Raw genomic sequence first — 20922 nt, forward strand, 5'->3', positions numbered from 1 at the left:
GCCAATTTTTTAGCTTCGATGCGAATTTTTTATATGTAAATACAAATTTTAATAATATTAAAACTTAGAAGTGATAGAAAAAGTCTAATTGCAGATTTGAAAACATCGCGAAAAGTTGATTTAGAATGGTATATTTTTGTTACTGATGAAAGTTCCTTGTAGTTCAGTGCATTTATTTATAGTAACAAACAGTTTTTATTGAAATTTATTGTATCAAGCCCTTTAAATTTTTATACACGTAAAAATAAAGCAAAATACAACTTCTTTATTATTTTTATAATTTCTCCGTTTAAATATCAATTTCATACTAAATTTAATAATTATAATTAGTATTTATTCATATATTATATTTTAAAATCAAAGAACTACTAATTAGGATATAATCAAAGAAATAAGAGTTGATGTTGCTTTTGGAATAATCCACCAATTTCTCTAAATGAAACACTATCTACAGATTTGCATCAAAGCGTTTCTTATGATAGTGATTTTAATCACTGTCAAATATTATCTATACTTGTCCCATCTATGATTTTTCTACACTGTGCCTCGACCCCACTGTGCTACCGTTTATAAATTTGAGTTAGCTTAAATAGCCAATTTTTTATAAAAAAAAATTTTAATTTTGTATTTCACTTGAACGTAATAAAATGTTCATGAGTATAAGGTCACAGGTAACTATTCAAACAGTGCGCGTCATACATCTGTAGATTCAGTGTTACACATATACACATAATTATTAATAAATAGACGTTTCCTACCACCTGTGACCTTATCATAACCTACCAATCCTTAATACCACATCTGTCAACGGTCACACTGTCAAGTATCCTCTCCTGTGTGTGATCAAGCGTGAAAAAATCACCGTAATGTTCAAAAATCATATTAAACAGAACTTTTCTTTTCGTCATCTACACACCTGTTGGCACAACCTCATGTTGTCAATTATTATGAATTTTACCGTTCCCGTCAATTTCATGATGGAGTAATATTTTTCATTTCGGCCTGATCATGATGGTCATATTTGTTTATATACAATTTTTTTTTAAATACGTTTGTTATGTTATGATAAAAAAAAAATTAATTTGTTTGTAATATTTAATAAATTTTAATAATTGTACTCAATCAAAACTTATTTATAACTTTTCTTCCTAGGGTAAGTTACCAAAATCCCTGGTGCTCCGGCTTTACCTTGGCCCATGGAGGATCCACCTCGGGATCCTTGTAAATTTAGCTTACACACTATGTTACTATGTTCAACTATAGTTAAACACCCTGCTATATTTAAAGCTTTTTATTATTGCACAACATAACAATTTTTATATCAATTAAAAAGTATTATACCATTTAATATCTACCTACCACACACCGATCACAAGTTCTTCCGGTAAAATTTTCTTTGCATTGACATTGACCTGTTTCCATATTACAAGAATCTGTAGTAAGTGATCCAATTGGATGACAATCACATGCTATTTAACGTAATAAAAAACAATACAGTAATAACTTATAATATTAATTGATAAATAGGGCGCTGATTTATATGCATTTATAAATTATGTTAAGTTATTCCAAACACACCATCAACTAGTACAAATTTTTATTAATTGAATTTAAAACTTAACAATATATTTCTATAGAAGTTATAATATTGGGGGTTAAATGTTTTATCCCCCTTACTAACACCTAAAACAAAAAACAAAAATTATGCTATTGTCGTAAGCGGCAATTGTTAATAGTTTAATGTTTGTCCATAGTTAAGTATATTTTAATGTGTATGTTTTGTTTTTTATATTAATTATTGTAATAACAACCTTGTTTTAATCATATCTTTTAATATATAACCAGCTCTGACCAACGTATCGATGGTCAGTGTTAATCAGCGATTGTTACAATATATTTATTATTTTGATTCTTTCCTGGTAACACTTATCCGCGTGCCTGAGACTGGACTTAGAAAACCCAGCTCACCACATAAATTGGCATCCCTGGTAAAGTCGACTCAAGTGCCATCACGGTAAATTCAACTCAAAATGTCACTACAAAAATTCGTCTCAAAAGGACAATTCGACATCTTTGAAAAATTTGGCTTCAATTGAACAAGACTAATTCATTTTGAGATCATCAACATATGAAAAATATGAAATATTTATTTTTCACAGCTCTTTTCTGGTAATATTTTATATTGTACTTAGCTTTAAGTTAATTTTAAGCTTAAGTAAAATAAGATACCCTTTTTGTAAAATATTGGTATTATAAGATTCAAATTAAAAAAAAAAAAAAAATTAACCTTTTAAAATTTAAAAACCTCAAATTAAAATTAAATTCTCTTTTTACTTTTTTAATATGGCTAAAAAAACATTCTCTATTTTTGTATGAACGTAATTAATAGGCAAACCTTTTGAAGGAAAAATAGACAAACTGAATAATTTTATAAGTACCGTAGACGATGCTTATCTTATGGCTACAAATTAGCAGCATAAACAACTATTTTTAGCTGTTAAACTTAAAATTAAAGGTAAAGCTAGAGAACTTGTCAATTCAGTAGAAATAAAAGACTGGTCTGAATTAAAATTCCTTCTTATCGATAATTACGGAGAAGAAATTCGTCCTGATCAGTTATACGTAGAATTACAAACAATTAAACAATATAAAAATGAAAAAATTAATGATTTCGGTGATAGAGTAGAGAGATTAGATATAAAACTTTATCAGTCTTATACTAACAAATTAGAATGTAAAATTCAAAAAACAGCTATAAGAAATATGTGCGAAGATCAAGCCTTAGGCGCATTTAAAAGAGGTAATTATAACAACCATATTAAAATATTAGTGTTAACTAATAATCCTAAAAATGTTAGCGATGCAATTGATATAGCTAAAAAAGAGAAACTTCGAATTAGTACGGAAAATAATCTTCTAAAATATTCCTCAAATTCGAATAATTCTAATACTTCCAATAATTTTAATAATTATTGCAAAATTTGCCATAGAAAAAATCATGACACTTCAAATTGTTTTTATCGTAATAATAACAATAATAATAATAATAATAATTATAATAATTCTAAAAATAATTTTAAAGGAAATAATAACAGTAACAATAATAATAACAATAAATTTTGTACTTATTGTAAGAAAAATTTCCATACAAAAGATGAATGTCATAAATTAAAAATTCTTATAAAAACGAGCCTAGTACAAGTAAAAATATAAATTTTAACGATTCAAAGCAAATTTCTATTTTAAATACAACTCAAACTGACACTCCATATTGTAAATTATTTTCATCTGATATTCGTAAAAATATTAATTTTATGATTGACAGTGGAGCCCAAGCTAGTCTAATAAAAATAGGAGAGTTACCCAAAGGACATAGATATTGGGATAATTCATGTACAACTCTAGAAGGCATAAATGGGAAAACAAACAGTTTAGGATATACAAAAATAAATTTTAAAATAGGACATACAATGATAACTCATGTATTTCACATTGTAACTAATGATTTTAATATAGTCTTATGGTATTTTAGGCTATGATTTTCTTAAAGATTATGTTAAATACATTAATTTAAATAAGAAAGAGTTACAATTTTATTTTGGTGAAAAAATTTAAATCACAGATTATTTACCAACACATAATTACTCAATTAAAGGTCTTTCGGAATCGGTAATTAAAGTTAAATCGTTTAATATTGAAAATTCAACAGGCATAATATATGACCCAATTAAGGTTAATGACCATGTTTTCATTGGAACATGTGTTACACAAATTAGAAATAATTACGCAATTGTACCTATTTTGAATACGTCGGAAGAAGATGTTACAATTTCCATTGATAATATTAAATTTGACCAATTACCTCAAAATTTCGAATTCCCAAATGAAAGTAATATTAATACCAACTATCTTGATTCCAACAATAATAATAGAATAAACCTTTTGAATGAAAATATTAGAATAAATTATTTGAATACTGAAGAAAAATCCTCTATTAAAGATTTGTGTCATAAATTTAACGATATATTTTTCTTACCAGGAGATAAATTATCTTTTACTAATAAAATAATAAAAATGGAACACAAAATAATTACTCCTAATGATTATCCTATAAATATAAAACAATATAGATATCCTATCTGTCATAAGGAGGAAGTTGAAAAACAACTGAATAGTGTTTTAGACCAAAGTATTATAGAAAAATCAAATACCCGTGGAATTCACCTTTATGGGTTGTCCCCAAAAAACCAGATGCATCAGGACAAAAGAAATGGCGTATAGTTGTAGATTTTCGTAAGCTTAATGATATCACGGTAGGAGATTCATATCCCCTCCCTAATATTAATGAAATTCTTGATCAATTAGGCAATGCATCTTACTTTACAACTTTAGATTTAGCATCAAGTTTTCATCAAATTAAATTAGATCCAAATGATGCTCCTAAAACCGCTTTTAGTTCAGGTAATGAACATTATCATTTCACGCGTTTACCGTTCGGAAAAAAAGAAGCACCTGCTGTTTTACAACGTCTAATTAATACTGTACTTGTTTCTTTACTAGTTAAATGTTTTGCATATATCGACGATATAGTTATTTATGGTTGTAGTTTAATAGATCATAATAATAAATTAGAAGACGTATTTCTTGCTTTAAGAAACGCTAACTTAAAATTACAACCAGACAAATGCGAATTTTTAAAAAAAGAAATTGCTTATTTAGGACATTATTTCTGAATCAGGTGTTAAACCTAATCCAGATAAATTTGAGTCCGTAAAGAATTTTCCTATTCCAAAATGCGTTAAAGATATCAAATAATTTCTTGGTTTAGCCGAATATTATAGAAGGTTCATACCAAATTTGTCCAAAACAGCTCACCCTTTAACGTCTTTACTTTCTAAAAACATAGAGTTTAAAATGGGTTCTAAAAAAATTAAAGCATTTAATAATTTGAAAGAAATTTTAATAACTGAACCAATATTACAATATCCAAATTTTGATAAAGAATTTATTTTAACAACAGACGCGAGTAATTATGCAATTGGAGCGGTACTTAGTCAAGGCGATATGCCTAATGATTTGCCCATTGCATATGCTTCTCGTATACTAAATAAAAGTGAAATATCGTATACGGTCACTGAAAAAGAACTACTTGCTATTGTTTGGGCTACTAAACATTTCAAACCTTATTTGTACGGAATTAAATTTAAAATCATAACAGATCACGAAGCATTAGTTTGGCTTTTTAATTTGAAAGATCCAAACTCTAGACTTATGAGATGGAGACTGAAATTATTAGATTTTAATTTTGAAATTATTTATAAAAAAGGAATTAATAATACGAATGATGACGCTCTTTCAAGATCAGCAGATAATTTAAATGAATTAATTAATAATAGTAAAAAAAATGAAACTAATAATGATATATTTAAAATTTTTAGTTATAATAATTTTATAGATATTCAAAATAAACAACTAATATTAAATAAAAAAAAAACGGTAGCACAGTGGGGTGGCGGCACAGTGGGGTCGTGGCATAGTTGGGTCCAGTATAGATGATATCTGACAGTGATTAAAATCACTATCATAAGAAACGCTTCGATGCAAATCTGTAGATAGTGTTTAATTTAAAAAAAATTTTTTTGTTAAAATAGCATATTTTTGAATACGGTAGACATTTTCGCATAGAAGATAGGTCGTCGGGACAAATGTTTTTTTTCATTTTATAGTACTTAAAATAAGCTTTAATTTGATATATGTTTAAAGGACGCAGTATTTCCGGAACATTTTCAAAAATTAAGTTGAAAAAGTTATTTTTTGTAAAAAAGTTGCTATTTTAAATCCCCCCCATTGACCAGGTTAAGTGATAGATTTTCAAAAAAATGATATCAAATGAAAGGAAAATTTCTAAGGTTTCAATACAAAAAAATATAATTTTAATTGTTCATTTTTGAAAAAATTATGGCAGTTTTAAGTACAAAAAACATTTTTATAGAAGGTGATTTTTATCACAAACATTACATTTTTTTTTAATTTTCAACAGCCATTTGCACATAAAAGATAAGATGTCGGGACAAATTTTTTTTTTTAATTTGATAGTATATAACATAACCTTTGATTTGATATATGTTTGAAGGACGCAGTATTTCCGGAACATTTTCAAAAATTAAGTTGAAAAAGTTAATTTTTGTAAAAAAGTTGCTATTTTAAATCCCCACCTAATGAGTAGGTTAAGTGATAGATTTTCAAAAAAATGATATCAAATGAAAGGGAAATATCTAACGTTTTAGTATAAAAAAAAATTATGTTGATTTGTTGATTTTTCAAAAAGTTATGGAAGTTTTAAAAAAAAACATGAAAAAATTTCGAAAATTAGCGATTTTTAAATTTGTAATTTTTTTGGATATTTCCCCCATTTGCGGGGAACGAGGGAATTTTTTTCAATTTTTAAGGGTAATGTCTTCAACTAGATACGATTTGTGATCTTTTGACGTACTTTTGAAATAAATCGGTCCAGTGAGAGCTAAGAAAAAGTGGCAACAGACATAAAAAAAAAACACATCATAGTAAAATTAATACCTTTTCAGCTTCGCATCGAAGCTAATATTACAGATTCTAATGATACAACTAGAACAACTAAAATTAAGAACATAGTATTATTTTGCCCTGTAAATATTAACGATAGATTTGAATTTAAAAATATTGTTAATCCTCAAGTAAAAAGTAATCAAAATTAAATAATTTTAGAAAACAATTATATACTCATTTATCATAAATTAAATTTCTTTGATTCCTATGATTTTCCTAAATTATTTCAAAACAGAAACCTTAAAGGAATTATTATTAAGTAAAAACATTAATCATTTATTTATTCCAAAACATAAAAATATCAATTGGGAACACTTTAAATCAATGCTTAGGTATATTTTTAAAGGATCTGAACAGATTTTTAAAAAATCTGACATATAAATAGAATTAGATCAAAATGACGATATAAATTTGGAAACATATGATAAAAATATACTTTTAAATGAAATACATTCAAACCCTATTGGAAGCTCTTTTGGTATCTCTAAAAAAATGAAAAAACTTAATCAATTAGGTTATAAGTGGGAAAATATGAGAAAAGATGTAAAATTTTTTATAAAAACTTGCGATCTCTGTCAAAAAAATATAGCAACTTTCAAAAAACATAAAAATCCTATGTCTATTACAACAATATCAGCTGAAGTCTTAGAAAATATTTCTGTTGATATTGTTGGCCCCCTTAATATTACAGAAAACAGTAATAAATACATTTTAACTATCTAGGATGATTTAAGTAAATTTCTTTTCGCGTACCCCTTAAAAGATCATACTGCTGATTCTATAGCTAAAGTTTTAGCTTATAAATTCATATGTATATTTAGTATTCCAAAATTTATTCTTTCTGGCTAAGGAGCTGATTTTCTATCTCATTTAATAAAAAATATGTGTAAAATTTTTAAAATAAAAAAATCAATACCACTTCAAATAGACCTCAATCGAATGACTCCTTAGAACGAAGTCATCAAGTTATTGGTAACTACTTATGGAATTTTGTTGATAACCATTGCAATTGGGATGAATATTTGGACACTGCAATGTTTTCTTATAACACAATGGTTCACAATGCTACTAACTATCCTCCAGCAACACTTATGTTCGGTAGGACTGTAAGAATTCCTATTTCTATAAAAAAATCTCCTGAATTCAGATATTCATACGAAGACTTTTTTAAGTGATTTAAAATTAAAATTAAATACATCTCACCAAATAGCTAAACAAAATCAAATCAAAAATAAAGAAAATTACAAAAAAACATTATGATTCCAAAATTAAAGAGAAAAAAGAAATTCTTAATGTTGATGATTTAGTTTTATTAAAAAATGAATCACCACTAGGTACACTTAGTCCAAAATTTAAAGGCCCTTATAAAATTATCGAATTAAATGACAAAGACAACGCAACTCTAAAAATAGGTAACAAAAACGTTAAGGTACACAGATAGATTAAAAAAATATTTTTCTAAAGATATCGGCACTATAAAATTAAGTAAAACAAAACCAACATTAACTTTACAAGACCATATATTATCATCTTCGTATAATTAATTTGAAAATATTATTTTTTTTTTTTTTAGGGCATTGGAGGATACTGTTTCTCAAAATAATAGAAAAAAATAATTACAATGTAGTAGATTTAAATGATAATCCTGGAATTGTATATGAAAAGTTAGGTAAAGCTAGTCTATAAAATTTTTTGGACTTTTACGTCCTATATAAATATTGAATTAATAGAAAATAAGGCTATTGAATTTAATAATATGTTAAGAAATATTGAACCGTTAAGTAACAAAAACATAATATCTCAAAAAAATCATAAACTCCTTCGAAGTATGAATGAAAATATTGAAACGCAAATTAATGACATAAAGCATTTGACACTTCGCCATAAGGTTAAAAGATCATGGGAAGGGGCAGGTAGCGCTATCAAATGGTTATTTGGTAATGTTGACGCAGAGGACGTTAAACGCTATGATAACATGATTAATAAGCTTGATAATGACGAGAAGGACATCCTTACAATTGTACATGATCAAGTACATGATCCATAATTAAAAGTACTATTTCTAATTTTAATGAATCCGTTACATCTTTTAATGATAAAAAATTTATATTCGATAATAACTTAAGTAAAATTTCTAATGCAATATCTGGACTACAAAATATTTCTACTAATTCTTTAGATTTTGAAAATATAATAATTACTCAGTCTCTAATCGAAAATAATATAAATTCATTAGAAAACACACTTAGTAAATTGGTCCTAGCCATAATATTTGCCCAAAAGAACCAATTACATCCAATTATTACACCAGACCAACTTTTTAATGAGATCAACCATATTTTATTAAAATTCCAAATATTTTACAAATACCTATAAACGTTAATATTGAAAACATAAATGAAATTTTTAAAATCCTTGAAGTTAAAATATTTTATAATAATAAAAAATTAATAACTCTTATTAAATTACCCTTAAGTAGTGTAAATAACTATATATTATATCATATATTACCAATATTCATACCCTTTAATAACCAATTTATACATTTAACTAGAAATATTAAATGTCTTTTAACTGATAATTTAGTATCTCACTATATAGTATTAGATAACTTAGATAATTGTAAAATACTTAATAATATATATGTGTGTAAGAATAGTGATTTCATATCTGGTACGGAAAAAGTTCCAACTTGTGAAACGGAACTATTAAATAATAAATACACCTTGCCGTCCATCCATATGTGATGTATTTGTATCGGAAATATATTCAGAAAAATGATACAGCTCTTATTTTCCAAATAATTGGTATTTTGTTACGATTAAAGATACTATTGTTACAATTTCATGTGACTCAAACACAATAGTGAAAAAAATTGTTGTGAAGAAAACCGGTAGGCTTTCATTAAAACAAAACTGCAAAGCCATTACACCGTCGGTAACTCATGAAGCTACACAAACAAATCTAGAGTCAAATTTCAATTCCCCTAGAATTTAGTTTACTAAATTCAACTTGTTGCAACAACTTGTACAACAAAACTATTCAAAAACCCTTGTATCTAGAAAAAATGGAAAATATTAAATTAGATCAAACGGCCTTAAATAATCTAGAATCTCAATTAATATATCAAGAACGAATTAGTGATTTGCTCACGCATAAAAATGTATATGAATTTTATAATAATAATAGTTTTATATATAATATACTTTTTAAAATAATTGGAATAACCACAACAATATTTATAATATATATTTACGTTAAGTATTGTAAAAAAAAAAAAATAGACGTACAGTACAATCTGAACAAATACCACTAGCTATAGAACCAAATCCTATTGTAAATAACCCTGAACTAGAGAGTAGAGTTTACCACACTTGATTTAGACGAGGACTTTTAGAAAACTTATACAATAATTAATAATTTCATTATTTTAATTTTAATTAAGTTTTTTTTTCTCTCTATGTTTATTGAACTATTGTCACGTCAATTGTATGATTAAATTGTAGAAAACCTAATGTAATAAATAACATTTCATATTATTTCACTTTAAGGGAAAGGATTTCGTAAGCGGCATTTGTTAATAGTTTAATGTTTGTCGATAGTTAATATTAGTCCATAGTTAAGTATATTTTAATATGAATGTTTAGTTTTTTATATTAATTATTGTAATAACAACCTTGTTTTAATCACATCTTTTAATATATAACCAGCTCTGATCAACGTATCGATGATCAGTGTTAATCAGCGATTGTTACAATATATTTATTATTTTGATTCTTTCCTGGTTACACTTATCCGCGTGCCTGAGACTGGACTTAGATAACCCAGCTCACCACACTATGATTAATCCTATGATAAAGTTGCATAAACTTGGTATCCTTCAAAATGGCTTAAACCAAATTTATAAATGCATATAATTTCGCCATTATATATTGAATGAGTGATATATACGTCTACAATCTGATAGAGTTGGATTGCCAAAATGTCCTGGTTTGCATTCTTTACAGTTTAGTCCAATAGTATTACCAAAACAGTTAGTACATTCTCCTGTCATATTGTCACATGGAGCACCATTACAGTCACATGGTTTGCATATTGAACCTTTAATTAAAGGATTTCCATAATATGTAGGAGCACAACTAAAATCAGATAAGGAAAATATTAACTGAATATGTAGCATAAAAAATAATTTTAGTTTCTCACACTTCACAATGAATGCCGGAATATCCTTCTGGACACTCAGTACAGATATAACCCCCTGCAGAATTTATCATACATGCACCACTGAAATTATTTGAGTCTGCTTCTAGAGGGCAAGAACATTTTTTACAATCATCTGGTTTTCCCTCTTTTGCATTACCGTAAAAACCTGGAAGACACTCATCACACCTTGCACCTGTAGTGTTGTGTTCACAAACCTACATAACATAATAACAAAAAACATTAAGTATAATATTCAAGTAATTTTTCTAAAATTTTACTAACTGAACAAAGACCAGTAAGTTGATCACATTCTGGAGAATGTCCATGACAATCGCACTTTTTACAAAGAACTTCTGATGTATAAGAATCAATTTGCTTCACAAATCCATAGTCACATGTTTCGCATGAAAGTCCAGAATAGCCTATAGGGCATGTACAATTTTCTACATCTAAAATTATGCGCCCAGTACCATTAACACTACCAAATCCAAGAGTAACTTCATTTAAGCTAAAATTTAAATTGATTAAAATAAAATAAAAAAAAAAAAGTTAATGAAAACTACTTACTAACCTAGATTCTACTTGATCAGTATGATATTTAGCTTTTATAAGAATGTATTTGATGTCCGACAATATTGAGAGAAATTGATCACGTGATACACCAGTGTTATCAATAGGTATTTCAAGATTTTTAAAATCTTTTGTAATATAAAACCAATTTTTTTCTGTTAAGCTGATGTCACCTTTAACTTCATTACCCATCCTTGAACTTCTTTCGCTAAGAGCAATTAAAACATTTTTTTTTCCCTGTGGAATTATACAAAACTATAGTAAAAGGAACTATAAATTATATTAACATCTGTTGATTTGCCTTATTATCATTTTTTTACTATCAAAAAATCATAAAAAATGTTATTTCCACATACTGTTTGTATTTTAAAATTGTGAATGCTGCAACACATCCATTATATGTCTATAATATTAATGTGTAAAAAAAAAAAAAAAAAAATTGGAATGACACCCCGACTGAAAGAATATTAATATTTACTCACAATTATGATAACTTCTGGATCAAACATATCTTTACCACTTGAATCACCTCTCATAATAGCCCATGAAACTGAATATTTGAGCTTTGATCCATAAGCCGCTAACTTGTTTCCATTAAATGATTCAGGAGACATCCAATAAAATACAGTATCAAGATCAAATGGAACATCAAAACTATTAATAAACAGGTGTCCTATATCAGTATCATTTGATGGTTCTATAATATTTGATAGTTTTAAATCTGTTATATGCCATCCATCTGTTTGGTTTATCTATAAAATATTATGAAAAAAGGAATGAAATAGCTGTATAATAATAAAACTAATAAAATATGATAATATATATATATAATATATATATAATATAATACTGCATTTAAGTTAAACCGAGAATATTCATTATTATTAAGATAAAATATACTTACAACCATCTCTTTCAAACCAAGAGATGTGGTACATGCCAAGGACACACCAGAGCAGAAACATTTATCACAGCCTTTTGGATTAGATCCCAATAAATTAAAATATCCTGATTTACATTGATTACATTTATCACCATCTACATGATCCTTTGAAAAAAAAATTAATATTATAATAATGTTTTCATTAATCCTTAAAAAATGTTCCTAAAATAATTGTGTAAATAAAAAGAACCAAAATATCTTTGAAAGAATCTCCTCCTACTATTTAAACAAAAATTTATCTCGCCTAGTTGTCAAATTTGTAAAACATTATCGTTATATTTAAAAAATATTACAAATACAATTGTATAAATAAAATTTGTGCATACAACTTACTTTGCAATCACATTGACTATTACAAGATAGAGGAGGTGTTTTGATACCTCGATCATCACATGCACAGGGCTTACAATCAGGGAATCCATCATATCCAAGAGCACATTCATCACATCTAGCACCCGTGTAACCTATATAACAGTTACATAATCCAATTCCCTAAAATATAAATACAAGATAGTAAAAATATATTAAATTAAATTACATGTTATTTACAGTGTCATTACTGCTAACACATGTCCCATCAGACCCTTCTACATCACATTCACAAGGTAAGCATGGTTCAGGATCATCAGGTTCTATATCAAACGGTCGATACCATCCTGTCTCGCAACGTTCACAATTTGTACCAGTGGTGTGTTTCTATAATAAGGTAAAATCATATTCTATTGTAAACACAATGTCTATTTAAAATGTATGTCATACATTTTAAATAAACACAAAAATTGTTGACAAATCTAAAGTTTTATGAAATAGTAATTAAGTAAACTCATAAGTTACATAAATGTAAATAAAATAAAAATTCTTCACATTTTCAATATACTACCTTATTAATGAGATAACATTTTTACATTTAAAAAACCCAAAAAAATTTTCTTTTCTTTTACTTACAATAACTCATATAAAATAATATTATAGAGTTGTAACCACCACAATTTCTCTTAAAGTAATAACATTACATCATTAATACACATATATCAAGGAAAGTCATTTTATAATTTTCTTCTGTGTTATTATAGTATGGACCCATCTTGTCATGGGATTTATTTCGTAAAAAAAACTTTCTGGAGGAAGGTTCAAAGAGTGTGTGACGTAAAACAATTATGCCCCTAATGTTCCTTTAACGAAAATCATCGAAAGACTATGGTACATAATTATCACCTCTCAAAATATAATTATCAATGGACTCAGAATGTAATCCATTATTTTAAATCGAGACCGATATCATTTCTGGCTAGGGAAATAGCTATTTATGCTGGGTGCGTTGTGGAGTTGGACATGAGGAGGTGGTATAGTGCTAAGTTTAGACCCAATATACCGTCAGATGATGGACATATGTGTTGGGAAGGGGGACTACTTAGTAGAAGTTTGACTAAAAAACATAATAAAAAATAAAAATACCCAATCACAACAAAAAATTATTGGAATCACATAATTTTCTTGATACTCATAAAAAAAGCAAACATAAATTTTACAGATTTGTCTATTCTAAGTAAATATTACCTAATAATCGAAAGAAAAGGATCTATTTCTAATGACCCATGGGCATTCACATATCTAAATAGTTCAGATTCTTTAAATGCAAATTAAACGTGTAGTCATGATAGAACACTAGATTATAAAAATTTCATTCTTAAATATGACATTATTACAATCGAAAAAGCTATATCTTATGAATTCATATCATTTGAATTCTGCACCACTCTTGCAGAGTGCATAGATTATGCAAAGATCTTTCTTCCTTTTGAGAAGTTCGATTATTTTAAATACGGGGATGCTTCGATTTCTGAGGAGGATTGGAATACTCTTATTATAATGTAGTGATGTAATTGAAGTCTTTATGGGGCAATATACCACTTCCTTCCTATTATTATATATTACTTTGAATTTTTAGATTTAATTTTTATATATTACTTTTACTCTTATATACAATGTTATACTTAACATAAAATTATTTTATTCAAATCTAATATTAATCACTTAACTTTTAGAGATACTATTTTATGTCATAAATACTTTATTACATTATTACTTTTAATTTATTTACATTGCATTTATTCTATTATTTTATTATTCTATTTTATCACATACAAATAAAAAAAAAAAGAAGAAGGGACATTACATTAAAAATCTATCGTGTAATTTTCATGTGTTTAATAATATAGCATAGCAATAATAGTCAAAGTCGAATGATATCCTTTTGAAAATTATTATTATTTCCTGATTTCTCAATATAATTTATATTCAATATTCAATCATTTTTAAAGAATTTTTTTTTCCTTTTAAAATTTTTTTTTAATATACTTATCTTAAAAAAAAAAAAAAAAAAACACACACAACATTTTTTTTCTCTCTATCTCTAGTATCAATATATTCATATTGTAGCAAACCAAGTATAGCACAATTAGTGTAATATTATTTCTGATACTTAATAATTATCTCTATTCGCCATATTATAAGGAAACAATAGATTACTATGAACTACAATTTTCCTATAGATATATTTGGAATAAATTGTTTAAAAAAAAAATTTACATCCAATTTAAAATTATATACATTTTTAATTTCATATTATATAACATAAAGGTAAACTTGAATCTGCTACTACCAATCATATTCTCAACTGTGTTCATTGAAGCTCAATCAATCATTGCATACGACTGTTCGGCGGATCATTTGAACATAACGTCATTTAGTAGTCTTTCAGTAGAACAATGCGAGAAAAACCACGGCCAACAAAAACAATAAAAATAGATCGAATTAAATTATTACAGAAAGCGGAAACGCACGCCATTTACTACAGAACCTGTCTCATATCCATAGACTATTTAATTTTTAAATGCTCAACATTTGATGATCTACGGGCCCTTCCTGATGGTTATTACTCAGAAATATCAGAAGTAGGCATCGTACGATGTAAAGAAATTCATAAAAAATTATTCTATCAATTACCATTAGGAGGAATAATACACAGTATGAAAATTAATCATACAACTCAAGCTTCTTATAAAATTGCTGGATCCATTGGCCATAAAGACAACTGTGAAGGTACTACTTTTATCACTAATAGAGGTACATTTCATAAAGCTATAGTATAAGCAAAGATTGAAATCACTTTAACAGAAGGATATGCCACAGCAAACTATAAAGAAAACTCCGTAAAATTACTAAATGGTGTACGATTCACACTTTCAGAAGCATATGGTTTTGACTCAACCAAAGGTGAAGTCATGTGGAATACAAATTCTCAAGACTGTTATTTGGACTACGTTGTTTTAATGACGGCCCAGCATCAATAATATCATTAAAATCTTTTTCTAATCCAACTGATGAAACAAGGACCTTCCTTGTTGAAACACAAGGGATTGCATTTGCATTAAAATATTTAAAAAACATTGAAGCCTGTGGTATACCCGTTGTACAAACAGAACATCCTCAATTATACATTGTGGCGCAGACGCAACACTTAGAGAACTTCAAATTAAAAACCATTTCTCCCCAACACACAGACTTAATTTCATATGTCAACACAAAATTCGTTTGGGTTGAATTTCATATTGCAAGATCATTAAATGATTTATACATCGAAATTACAACAAAACAATGCAACATAGAAAGAAAAATATTAATGCAACAATTATCCCTAGCATCATACAGTTTGGCAGAATTTGCCTATGCTATGTGTGAAACTCCTGGTTGTATGGCAATATCCAGTGGAGAAATCATCTACCTCATGAAATGCAGACCAGTTTCAGTTGTAACTGATGTTTTCAGATGTTGTCATACATCAAAATCACTCATTTTTCATGGCACCAAAATCATACATATTACAAAAATATGAAACAGAAACTACTTGTAACAATAGATTACCATGCGCCAACTTCTTAGATGGAGAATGGTTTGGACTCAATCCACTTTTAATTCACGTTAAAACACCACAAATATTAAAACCCGAAACGAAATTCACATGGAATTATAAATCCCCGGAATACTTAATGTCCGCTGGTATTTATAATCGAGATGTAATGCAAGCATTACAAAAACACCTAATGTTCGCTCAAGAAATTACAACAATACAAAACAACATTGTTCGTCAAACATTAGGATATGAAGTAACTAACCAACTAAATCTACACAAACTTATTGATTTATCAGTTATAAGTTCAATGGTAGAGGATAAATTACATCAAATGTGGGGATGTATCACACATTTTGGTTCATTTATGTCTGGACTATTAGGCATTATTTTTACAATTAAAATTCTAACCATTATCATTAATTCTTGCATGAATGTACATTTGTTATACAACACATTTGGTTGGAGTTTAAGATTACTCTGTGGTATATTCAATAGTATAACTCATTACTTTATGCACCAAAATCACCAACAACATTACAACACAAATAATGTTAACTTGAAAAACATAAATACAACAAACAGAGACACACCTCACGCACAATTAAAAGTTCATTCTTTTATTTATCCAGATATCAATCAATCAATTGTGCGAGATGTCTGATGAAATTCTTGACATCCCTGTCATTGTCTACAGAACTCCACAATATACAGGAAAACCAATCATGATGCAATATGACGAAATTATCCAGTATGACACTACTAAATTCTACATTGGCGTTATGGACAAACGGTCTACTTATTTCCAAAACCAATTTTAAACACCAGACATCAATTTATTAATAAAAAAAGTAAGCTCAATAGACAAAATAATCAATATAATAATTAACCATGTTTAACATTATATTCTCAATTTCAAAAACTATATATATATATGTATTCTTTATTTTTACATTGTAACACACATTTATATTCATTTATTGAATTGATATTTATCAACATTACTTGTTATTACTTACATATTAACCATATATATTTATATCTATTATCACTACGATATTATTATTATCATTATAATTATGTTATATTCATAATCATATGTTTTACATAACTATATTATTGTTATTATTATTATTGTTATTATACCCATGGTATAATTTTTACTTTTTTCATATTTATCATTACTATTTATTTTACTAATATTTACTATTATTTTTTTTTTTTATATATTTGGGAAAACTATATATGATATATTTAATACTTTACAAAAAAAAAACTAAATGAATTCATACCATGTGCTGTAATATACATAACAATCAAATCACTATTAATATTTTTCAGAAATGTCTAATAACTTTAATTTAATTTTCACATTGCAAAATTAATTTTTATTGTATTACTTTTTATTCACAAAATTATCCACCCTTATACTTCAGTTGTGAGGACACAACATTTAAAAAAATCGGGGCGGATGTCATAATACACTCGACACTATCACAATATGATATAACAGAGGACTGCTCTGTTTCTGCCCACAATAATGGTCGTTCATTTAATATTTCATTTAAAAATTATTAACACTTTTATTTATAAATTATATTCATAAGCTTAGAATAACATGTTTGTTTTTTCTTTGAGAAAATTCATAAATTATACTTGTCAGCTCTTTTTAAATAACTATAATAATATAATATGAAGTGTCGAAATGATTTGTGTATTATTCGCATGTATTAATGTATTTAATGTATTAATTCATATATTTTATGATGACTTGTCAATAAAATAGCAACATTGCGAGAATGACACAATGATGATTGTGTGGGGATAAAAAAAACACTATAAAAGGGCTGAGTGCTCAGGGCTTGAGAGAGTCTGTCTCTAAATATTCATTGAGCTGTTCGAACCTCGCTCTCAACATCGATACGCAAAGTTCGTAATCATCATTGTGAAATTATTGCTTGTTAATTTATAAACTAAACATTTGAATTCGTGTTATTTTATTATAACCTGATATTGTCAAAAGTTATTATTAAAACAAGGAAAATCTTCAGGTAAGACTTTAAATCATTAAGAGTCAATACTTATATTATCTTATAATTCAATTATTTAGAATTAATAATCTGAGTATAGAACGATAAAGCAATAGATCAAATAATTATATTAATCTTTAAACTCCAATTAATTATTATTAACTAGTTCGGACCTTATACATAATCACATTACATGGTATTCGTGAGATGGCCACCGCCTCTTCGTTGCCTCAGTGTATTATTACAGATACTTACTAGTTGAATCATTTACAATATCTCTATAAGTAGAACCTTAATCATTACTTTTTATATCAACTTGTCTTTATTGTTATAAACCCTCAAACTCTACAACCCGGATAGAACCTCCTTGCTCACCAATTGACCAAATCCCCAATCTTGGGTCTTTTTTGGTCAAAAACACCCTAACATATAACATCATTTTTTGTTATTTTTGTATTATTACAATGTTATGCACTATAAGTTAAAAAAAAATTTTGTTCCAAAGACTTATATTCTATGTAAAAACGGTTGCCGTAAATAAAAAACATGAAATTTTGGTGTTAAAATTTACGATTTCATATTTTACTTTTTCAACTTTAAATTACTATAACTTTTCCAAAAATGTTTGGATCAATACAATTATTTTTTCATAAAAACTATATGTTTCCTTCTTTCATTTGATATACATTTTTTGAAAATATAACTTTTGACCTGACCACAGGGGGCATTCAAAATAACAAATTTTACACATAAGTTAAACGTTTTTAACTAAATTAAAAGTTATGTAATATACTATACTATGAAAAAAAAAATTTCGAGATATAGTGAAAATGGTTATCATATTCAAAAATATGCTATATTCGTGTTAAAATTCTTGGTATTGTATCTTAATTTATTTTAATATACCTTATAATGGAGTAAACTGATTTTCATAAATATTGTATAAAACTAATTGACATAGAATATAAAGTTAAACTTATTTCAATTTTTTTTTTCTTTTAAGTCAAAAAAATTAATTTTAAAATTTGAATCAGCTTAAGTTGCCAATTTTATTAAAAACGAATGCGACGAACGTTATTTGATTCAATAAAAATCATTGCATATGGAAATGATTTTTTTGCAATTTTTCTTTTGTTATTTTTGAGTCAGAATTTTGCTTTTGAATAATCCATCAGTTTCTTAAAATTAAACAATATCTACAGATTTGTATCGAAGCGTTTCTTAAGATAGTGATTTAAATTACTGTCAGATATCATCTATACTAGTCCTAACTATGTCATGCTCACACTGTGCTACCATTTTTTTTTTAGAAAAAATTGTTGGATTTTTCCAAAAGAAACATCAAATCCTGTTTCCTTAATTATATTTGTAAGTATAATAAATGAATAAATATGTATTATAGAAATTAAATTTAGTACGAAATTGAAATTGAATACTTTGTATTGTAATTTTTACTGAGAAATTAAAAAATATATAAAGTATTAGTATATTTTGTTACCTCTACAGGGAATTTGTATTTAAAATTTTAATTATGGATTTATATATATAAAAAAAAAATAGTTAACTTTTTTAATTTGATTATTCTTAATTAATTATTATTTTAGTCTTTCCCTGTGTGATAAGAATACTTTCACGGCCCCTCTGCCAGTCGTAAGAGGCGACTAATGAGGTTGTGTCAGGTCGACAGTCAGCGTAAAAATCTTTGTCAAAAAAAGTATGAGGAATCCTGAACATAGTGAAAGTTTAGGATAAGGGTGGCTGACAACAAGTAGTTGGGATTAAGGTGAGGAAGATAAAGAAGAAGAAGAATTATTATTTTAATCTTGAAATTTAAAATGCCATCATGAATCATTGATTGCTAGAATAATTTTTGTAAGGGAAGCCCCCTTTCATTTAATATACTTAAATTTACATTAAAAGACACAAACATTTTCTATGAAATATTTTTAACAAGCACTTAAATCTTTTTTATTTAAAAAAAAAAAAAATGTAAGGATACATACCCATTTTTATATCTATATCTATACTGTTTGACCTAAAGGATACGCATATATAAGTTTTGAGCAACTTTTATACATGGGAATTGATCCGATTTAAAAAAAAATTGGCCGGATAAAAGTACTTATAAAAAAAATTGCATAAATCCATACATTTTTCAAATTAAAATTCAATAACAATTTAAATTTAATATCTAAATTCTAAGATCGAAAGTTTCATTATAAAAATATCATATTTTTTCTTTACGGTGATCTTTTGCACATAGAATAATTTGTTAACTCATAGTATGAAACATAAGCTTTAATTTAATATATGGTTGGATCTAAGAGTATTTCTGGAACATTTTGAAAAGTTTAATTAAAAAACAAACTTTTTATTCAAAAGTTGTTACTTTGAACCCCCTTTCGGCAGATAAAGGTTCAATTTTTAAAAATATTATACCAAATTAAAGGGATTTTCAAAACTTTAAGATTTTTAAAATCGATAAACTTCTTTGGATTAAGAGCTATATGAGATCCATATATTTTAATATAGATCACCATCTCAAGAAAATTTCGTTTACATAAAATAGAGTTGTGTATAAATAAATAGTTTATTTATTTACGTTTTTTAGCTTCGATGCGAAGCGGAGAAGGTATTAATTTTACTATGATGTGTTTTTTTTTTTTTTTTTTTTTTTTTTT

At 26.7% G+C, this 20922-nt stretch overlaps 1 protein-coding gene across 1 annotated transcript in view; it reads right to left on the minus strand.

The window, feature by feature from the left end:
- LOC126899600 (laminin subunit alpha-1) overlaps positions 1 to 20922 on the minus strand; it is a 75688-nt gene that overhangs the window by 17831 nt on the left and 36935 nt on the right. Inside the window, exons 6-14 of the mRNA XM_050674641.1 lie at positions 12851 to 12997; positions 12635 to 12793; positions 12263 to 12406; positions 11841 to 12110; positions 11360 to 11595; positions 11071 to 11296; positions 10789 to 11003; positions 10537 to 10724; positions 1360 to 1469 (exon numbers count right to left, since the gene is read on the minus strand). Of these exons, the coding sequence (XP_050530598.1) occupies positions 1360 to 1469; positions 10537 to 10724; positions 10789 to 11003; positions 11071 to 11296; positions 11360 to 11595; positions 11841 to 12110; positions 12263 to 12406; positions 12635 to 12793; positions 12851 to 12997 (1695 nt within the window). The remainder of the gene's footprint in view (positions 1 to 1359; positions 1470 to 10536; positions 10725 to 10788; positions 11004 to 11070; positions 11297 to 11359; positions 11596 to 11840; positions 12111 to 12262; positions 12407 to 12634; positions 12794 to 12850; positions 12998 to 20922) is intronic.

This window comes from Daktulosphaira vitifoliae, unplaced genomic scaffold (assembly GCF_025091365.1).
Source record: "Daktulosphaira vitifoliae isolate Bord-2020 unplaced genomic scaffold, ASM2509136v1 Scaffold_2, whole genome shotgun sequence".
NCBI lineage: Eukaryota > Metazoa > Arthropoda > Insecta > Hemiptera > Phylloxeridae > Daktulosphaira > Daktulosphaira vitifoliae.